General features: G+C 43.5%; 1 protein-coding gene across 1 annotated transcript in view; it reads left to right on the top strand.

The window, feature by feature from the left end:
- Positions 1-412: 412 nt before the first annotated feature.
- Positions 413-8505, top strand: part of midn (midnolin) — a 28179-nt gene continuing 20086 nt past the window's right edge. Inside the window, exons 1-4 of the mRNA XM_053322519.1 lie at positions 413-597; positions 2935-3163; positions 4802-4889; positions 4994-5056. Of these exons, the coding sequence (XP_053178494.1) occupies positions 522-597; positions 2935-3163; positions 4802-4889; positions 4994-5056 (456 nt within the window). The 5' untranslated portion in view covers positions 413-521. The remainder of the gene's footprint in view (positions 598-2934; positions 3164-4801; positions 4890-4993; positions 5057-8505) is intronic.

Raw genomic sequence — 8505 nt, 5'->3', positions numbered from 1 at the left:
TGTTAAGGTGGCAGACTGCAAGCTGCTGGTGTTTTTGTTTTTCTATTTGAGTATCTGCCTCCATTAAAAGCCTTTTCCTGTCGTCCGGTCAGCCACGCCATTGACCAAGTTGGATATCTTTATCTGTTGCTGCTTTTGCGTAGGCACATTCTTTCCCACCGACGAGAACACGTCGGACTTAGAGGCGGTTACAGCGAAGCGAGGCCACCTTAAATGACATGCTGACATAACAAGAACGCCATTCTCCACCCATATTTGAGAAGAGTCAGTTCAGAGGTGTCTCACCTTCCCGATTACGTTTCTATTACCAAGAAGGACGCCGGTGTGTTGACAACACGCGGAGGCATCTTAGGACATTTCCTTATTGGCCAGAAGTCCCGAGGTCCGGTGCGTGAAACGTAGCGCGTAGGACACGCACGAGCCCGGTAGAGAGTTTGCCTGTCAGAATCCTGTGGATATTCAAGTATTTGGATTTATCTGAGAGCTTGTTTTTTTATTATCACTCTTTGGTTGTACTTTACATGCCAAAGCTGGGGGAACACACTGAAACACGACAGACTTCTGCGCGAAGCTTTACAGTTTTCGCCACAATAATTGGTAAGTACACATTTTTATATCACCACCAAGTAGCAGCTGTGACGTTGAAATAGCATTTAAACGCCGTGCCTGCGAGTTTAAGATGCCTTTTTTTAAAAAGTTGGACATAGGGCTCTATTGTGTTGGTGGGCAAAAATTGATTGGAGACAATTGGGTCGATAAAAGCATGTTGTCAAATGATTGGATGAATTGCCTTTCATGTAAATTCTGTGGACATGATTAACTTACTAAAGCCCGTATCGACATCAGGAGAATGTCAAGCTGTTACTGTAAATTATAATTAGCAGTTGACGGCAAGTCGTTGCTGATATTGTCTGTTGATACACACAATAACAAACTTATTAAATGACATTGTAATAGTGACAACAAGTACATTTTATCACTGAGCTTAGAGCAAACACATAGTTTTTTTGCCAGGTGGTTGCATTTGAAAAAAACTATTCCCTATAATTCGAATTGATACCATTGTTAGACAGAAGTAAACTATGAATCACTTGCAGGTTTTGATTATGAAATTCCCTCCTTGGCCACTGGGTGGCGACCAAGTATCTTCTTTTTTTAAGTTAAGGCACCTACTTGAGCTGGGAGAATCTGTAGAGGTAAAATGACTCTGCGAGGGCTATAATGTGTTTGTGGCGTTTTAAATGTCTTAATCTTCCCCTTTCTCCGTGTCAGTTTCTCGTGTTTCTCGTTAGACAGGCGTTTATTTTCACCTCAGACTGAAATAACATTAACTTGTTGTGCAGCACAAGTCATTATCGCCCCTTTTGCTTGTAGAAAAATCATATAAAGTCATATTTAGTATTTCCCTCTGCATAGCTTCTCTGTATCTGTTACTGGCACACATTTGCATAAACTGCGAATTATCCGGGATCCTTCTTCCTGAGGAGAATACCCCGTCCATTGCGTAATTTGCATACTACTCGGGAACACTTTAATGGTTTCTGCATGTTGCTGAGGTCAGGGGAAAGAGGATGGCGTCAGCACTATTAATGCCGTTATAGCCCATCTGATAACTCCGATTTACCAGCGTAGAGTTTTAACCACTGGTCTTTATAAATCTTTATAATAGATGTATCTTCACTGCTGAGCAAAACAGAAAAGATGGTGAAACCTGATCCAAAATCGGATACCTTCTCAGTGTTTGTTTGATGTAGTCAGTAATATACAAGTGAAAGTCACAGTCACACTTCAAACACGACATAACTTGTTTGAAGTGTGACTGAGTGGTGATGATGAATGTTATTTTGAGTCTGTTGCACAGTGAGATCCTCAGATACACAGTTGTTGTTCACAGAAATTTGACTTGCTTCATAAAATAAAGTCATTAATATTGATTAAGTTAGTGATAATGAAAAGTAAACAATTAGTCATTTAATGTGGTCTTTCATCAAACCCTTCAGTGACCTCTAAAGGACCACGGGCCACAGTTTAAGTACCGCTGCAGCAGGCTAATGTGTTATGGGCACATATTTTGTTCTATGCTGTAATTTATTATGAATGGCCTTAACTCGCTTGCCCTCCACGTGGGTGTGGATCTTGCCTTTCTATTGGCTGATTTCGGCAGCGTCCTGAAGGAGTTCTTCTGTGATTGGTCGAGCTGGTCCGTGGCTGTGGGCGTATTTTATCGATGGTGGAAGTGGGATACTTTGTGACAATGTTCATTGTCGATATTTCAGTGGAGCTGCCGTGGGTATGAGTGCGCAGCGGAGAGCCTCTCACTGTAGCCGAGTGAGGCTTTGCAGCTTACGGACCGTGTGTTATCCCCTCTGAAACTTGCAAAAGCTTACTAAACAGCAAGAGGAATTGATTTTGTTTTTTGTTTTGTTTTTTAATTACACTTCGCCGTTTTTTTGTTTTAAAGGTACTCGCCTGCGTAAATGAGCGCCCATGGCATTTTTGCTGACAACATACTTGCGTGTCTGCCGGGCATTTAACTATCGATGTAGCATTTAGGAAGACTTTTGCTTGCTTGGAAAAGGCAACAAAGACAAAGATCAAACAAAGAGAATACCGAGCCTAATGTAGTTGACTTTCCTCGGGGAATATTCTCATGATATCGACCGGAGAGAAGACGGATTGGGCTTTATTCTGACTCTCGGAGAGCGAGAGAAAGGAGGCACCGAGAGAAAGGAGGCACCGAGAGCTAGAGAGAGAAAGAGAGAGAGAGAGAGAGAGAGAGAGAGAGAGAGAGAGAAAGATCTCTGAATGCTGCTTTTGATTTGCAAGCAGAACAAGGGACAGTAGCCGAAGCGACGGATCTGCTTCAACCATCCTCCTCTTCACCCTCTTCATCCCCGGCTCTGCTCGTCTTGTCTCTCCCTCCTCTGACCACAGGTTATCGGATGGACCAGCATCCCAGCGCCCGGAGCTGCACCAGTCGCGGGGCTTCGTCCTGCGAGGCCGTCCCGACTGAGCCCTCCATGAACCTGTACATCCACTCCACCACCGGCACACGCTTCGAGCTCTCCCTGCCCCTGGAGGAGACCGTGGAAGGACTGAAGAGGAGACTGTCGCAAAGACTTAAAGTACCAAAAGAGAGACTCGCACTGCTACACAAAGAAACGTGAGTACACCTGAAAATACATCTTGTTGAAATGTGTTTACTGGAAGTGTTGTAGCTTTTTTTAAACAGACAAATAACAACACGAACATTCATTTCCTCTTTTGTTAAAAAAAAAGAGCGTGTGTTTAAATCTCTGTACTACACACTGACATTATAAGCCGTAATGTATACTCCACGGTTTGAAAATGTGGATAAGCAGAGTTGAGGTGCATTCACCTTCTTACGTTTTAATCTATATGTTTGGATTTATGCGTGCTTGAGCTCTCTGGAGCATCAGAGACAGCCTTGGCTGCTTTCCTCATCAATACATTCAAGGAATCCACTGACCATCAGGGCGCACGGTATTGGAATTACGCATAGGGGACGCACCGGTCACCGGTCACAGTATTGACGAGGCGATCTGCAGACTTGCATTGATTCATCCCTCCTTCATTATAAATACCGAAGCCTGACTGAATTGCTAATGCTGTGCGAATCAAACACGTTAATCATTGATGAGTAAAGTCACACGGACTTGGTAGCCTGTAATTTATTTACTCTGCTACAGCACAGGCATATATATGGTTCATCTTTGACCTGTTACTGTATAATGTAAAAGTAGTTGTATCCTATAGTTAGATGAGTAATGTAAGTGTGGTGATTTCCTGTAGTTACATCTTAATAGCTTTTATGGCTTTGGATGCAGAATATGGTTTCAGTGGATTTCTTGGTGTGAGGTATCAGCTGGCCAGTTTCTTTCACATGCAGAGCGTACCTCTGTAATAGCACAGTAGGGCAACACTGCATGGATGATGAGAGTAGTTAACACCTTTTATTATTTAAAACTAACCAAAACCACGAACCTACAGTATTGAGAGATACCAAATGAGTAAAACCCAAGTTAAATGAGCTAACAATAGTGCAGGTGGTGTTAGGCAAAAAAGAGAGGCGGTCTTTAATACATGCAAACAGTCAGCATTGTTTTTCAGGGCCCATCCCCTCCCATCCATTGTAATCACCCAATAAATCACATCATCCTTTAAAACCTGAACCCCCCTTTTTAATCCCCTCCTGCTCCTCAAACTGTAGACCCACAGCAAGTCAGTGCTGAGGGCCTTTGTTCAGCTGCATGGGGTGAGATTTGGGTCATGCCTGTACAGCAGGTTGTCCTAAACATCCTTCACGTGCCTGTAGCAGGCAAAGGTTCAAACATTTGGATGTGAGTAGTTATAATGCATTCTGATCTGCAAGGAAAAAAACTTTCTCCATAATTGCAAAGACAGTTGTCATAATGTTGGCTAATTTTTATACTGTTTAAATTGCCTTTTAATTAATAGAAAAAAATATGGTTTGGGTTTCAGTGTGGTGTTTCTGCTCCTCAGTTGTACAACTCAAAATGCCAAAAGAAAATACTACCTCCACTTACTCAAGTGGCAGTGGTGCCAAATATCTACTGCGAGCAGTTGTCAAGCTCCACTATACTTGAAATTGAAATATGACAGCCCAATCAATACTTCTCTTTCATGGAGCTTTTCACCCACGGCTCTTTTCCAAACTAGTTTTGAAGTCTGTCTGCCCCCCTTGCTGAAGGGCGTTTGTGTGTCTGAAGAGCGATATTGTCAGCACAGTCTCATTATCTTGTTCTCTCTAACCCTGCAGGCGATTAAGTTCAGGCAAACTCCAGGATCTGGGCATATCTGATGGGAGCAAGTTAACACTTGTACCAACAGTTGAAGCAGGATTAATGGTAAGACTCACCTGACTGAGATTGACTTTATGTAATTATTGGCAGTAATATTTTAGCCTATTATACCACTGATTAAAAAAAAAATGTTTTTTTTTCCTGTGCAGTCTCAAGCATCAAGACCCGAGCAGTCCGTCATGCAAGCCTTGGAGAGCTTAACAGAAACTCAGGTAAGAGTTTGTTTTTCTATTGACACTTAAATAATATAAATGTAGCAAAGTCAGTATTCTGATAAGCTGAGCTTTGGACCTTTTTGTGTGTGTTTGCATGGGGAATATGGGAGGTTGTAGCTTTGGATAAGTACAGAGCAGCACACATGTATGCAGAGACACAGAAAGAGATGAGATGAGATGAGCAGGCTGCACAAGCACAAGCCTCTTTGCTTGTCTAATCTCAGCCTCTTAAACAAGCCAAGCCAAGCTAGACATCCAGTGTGAGCTGGTAGGATATAATAAGCAGCAACACCCTCCTGTATCCTAGTAACATCTGTGATAGCGCGTATATGTGTGTATGTGCGTGCACAAAACTGCAGGAAGCCAGGGTGAATGCCCCACCAGAAAGGCTTATTTGTGAGCTGCTGAGAGGACCAGCGCATGACACTCACTGCCACCTCTTTGTTTATACCTTTATCTGTAATCTCTCTCTCCACTCCTTCAGTATTTCATGCTCTAACGGACACACACACACACACACACACACACACAAGTTTCCAGGAAGTGTGCCGTCGCTGCATGGAGATTGAGTGTTGTCTCACTCACTCATAAGCAGAGTGCTGGATCATCAGATGACAGCCTTCTCACTCAGTATTAGCATAGGGTTCCTGGAAGCAAAGCATGCATACATAGCCAAAGTGGGGCCTACATGCTGTACTTACAGTGAAATGGTTTTGTAAGGCCGCTGAAATACAGTATACATTTGAGTCAGTGTGGCATGACTCACCAAAATGATCAATGCAACAGTAAAGCGAAAAAGGCAAAGAGTTCTCCGCGCTGGCCACAGAGAGAGCGCTAGCGAGAAGACAGGCGATAAGGCTGAATGCACACAGACAACAGTGTGACGTATGAAACACTCTGCAGCTGACTGACTCAGATCAACTTCCTTTTGTTGCGTTGTGTAACACTGACATGTACGTAACTGCATCAGTGATGCGCTGATGACTGATGTCAAAACAGTACAAGATGGTGAAATTGGATGCTAATTTACAGAGTTAAGTGTGTCAGCATGACATCGGTTACATTCTAGTGAATTTTGTCATGAGAATGATAGTGTAGTTTAGTCAAAATTTTATCAGAGGATGTGGGCTGTGCAGAGATAGTGGAGTGTGGTTGGGTATGGCTTCAGTCCCTGCTGATAATTTTATGGTGGAAATCCTGGACTTGTTGAGTGTGTGAACTCAGCATGCGTCTCGTAGCACTGACAGCAGATGACTGCATGTGTGTAGGTGTACATGACTGGCTGTGCGCGTGCGTGCATGTCTGTTACTGGATGGCAGTGTGTATTTCACAGTAATAGTGGGCTGGAAGCAAGCCTTGCCCATCATGTGGTACGCCTTTGCTGGGCAGCCATGAGTGACTGTCATCTTCACCAGAGCCAGATGATAATTCAACCGTTGACCCAGAAGAGTGTATTTCTTTCTCTCTAACCACCCCTTTACTCTTAGATTCATTATGAGTCATGTGCTTGTGTTTTTTTCTAAGGAATTTCTAACCATATTACTGTTGCATTCATATTTATTGAAATATTAATCATAATCCTACAGTTGGGATAAAAAGAATAAAGGGCAAAGAAAGAATGATAGCAGGGTAAAAGGTTGAAATTAGAGGATAAAGCTGCTTTAGTGTGTTTTTATCCACAGAAATTGATTCCACTTTATAATTCATGAAGCGAAATGGGATGATATAGATTGCGGAGAGATTACGGATCTGAGTAAGATTAGAAAATAGGAACACAAAAGCTTTCCCTCATTTCCTTCCCCTGCACCCCCCACCCCCTCAACTCAGGGGCTATCAAAAATCAATCAATGCACTTAGCTCTTAAAAGTGTCTGACACGATAACTGATATGCCCATACACCCAAAAATAGCCTGAGGGAAATGTGGGTGGTTGTTAGCTACAGTATTCTGAGAAGTAGCGGGTATTAACCCCGGACCTCTTACAACCCCTCACGCCTGCACCCACCTGTATTTTGGTCATATGAGGTCTAATTACCAGATCGGGTGTTTTGCTAGGAAGTGCCTGAATTCATGGAAGACTGGGCTGAGTGCATCACCTTATGTCTGCTTCTTTATCAAGATCCTGGGGGAAGTCCACAAGTTTCAGCTAGCTAGCCAACCAACCGGGCAGAACATGACAGCTTTCAAAGGCTGTTGCAGACTTCTGTGCAGTAAGTTAGATAGAAAATGTTTTATGGAAATGGAACCACGGCAATTATCGAAATAGCATTTTTTTCCCCCCCTCCTTTCCTCCGTCTCCCCCTCTTGTTTCTGCTTAACAGCTCTCCCAGGGCCCTATAATTTAAATGTGCTGTAGTTTGCAAGTCCGGCTAGCTGCTTCAGTTTGACCGTGATGGCTGGCTTCCTTAGCAAGGACAACCCTGGCTGCCTTAATTCCTCCTCTGGCATCTCACTAGACTGCATGACATCTAAGCTGTATTAAGCCACTGCCTCCTGACAGCCCATCAAAATACAGTTGCCTGCACTACTCTCTTCCCATTCTGTCCGCTAAATAGATGTTGTGTGTACAGCTCGCATATGCACTCATGCACGGGCAAACACACACACACAGACACACACACACACACACACACACACACACACACACCAGAATTGAAAGGATATATTTAAGAGGATTTCTGATCCTGCTCAGAGAATGAGAAAAATGTCTGATCCTAGTAAAATGAATGTATACTTACTATACTTGAAAGAGAAATGAAAGCAATATTCATTATTTCTAGGAATATGTACGCAGTGACATCAGCTCTCCATCTATTGATCTTGGTATTTGACAGAAAGTGAAGGATTATGTGTCCCTCTCAGCACACAGGGACTATTTGCTCATTGATGCACATTGATGTTAGAATAAAAGCCAACCAGGCAGGCAGGCATCACCCTTACCATCCCCCCATTTGCCCTTCCCCCCATGCAGCCACCTCTTTGTTCCTGTCTTAAAGCATGAGCACCAAACCTGCCCAGCTGACAAACCCTCTAACACACAACAATGACTGAGGGTCACTCTTTAAGTTTGGATCTCCCCCCACGATCTCTTTTCATCCCGCTTACATCCATAGGCATCAGCTATAGCCAATTGACTGCAGCTACAGTGGTGCATACTGGTTTCAAAATCAATGCGCGGCCCAGCTGGAGCAAGACTCAGTGGGCTACAGATTGACGAATTTCGCCTTGAACACTAACACAGATTGCTTTGGGAGGAGGCTATGTTTTGCCATTCCAAATTTCCCCGCGGAATACGCTGTTACATATCTGCTCTACTTTTTCCGCGCTCCTGTCGACAAGCACCTCCTGTCCTCGTGCAGTTCTCTCCTTTTCTTCCTCCTCCTCCTCCTCCACCTCCTCCTACTACTGGCACAGTTTTGTCATTGTGTCTAGAAGTGGACAGATGCA

The sequence above is a fragment of the Scomber japonicus genome, chromosome 7 (genome assembly GCF_027409825.1).
Source record: "Scomber japonicus isolate fScoJap1 chromosome 7, fScoJap1.pri, whole genome shotgun sequence".
In the NCBI taxonomy this organism is placed as follows: domain Eukaryota; kingdom Metazoa; phylum Chordata; class Actinopteri; order Scombriformes; family Scombridae; genus Scomber; species Scomber japonicus.
The sequence above is the reverse complement of the archived record's forward strand: the minus strand, read 5'-3'. Positions and strand labels throughout refer to the sequence as shown.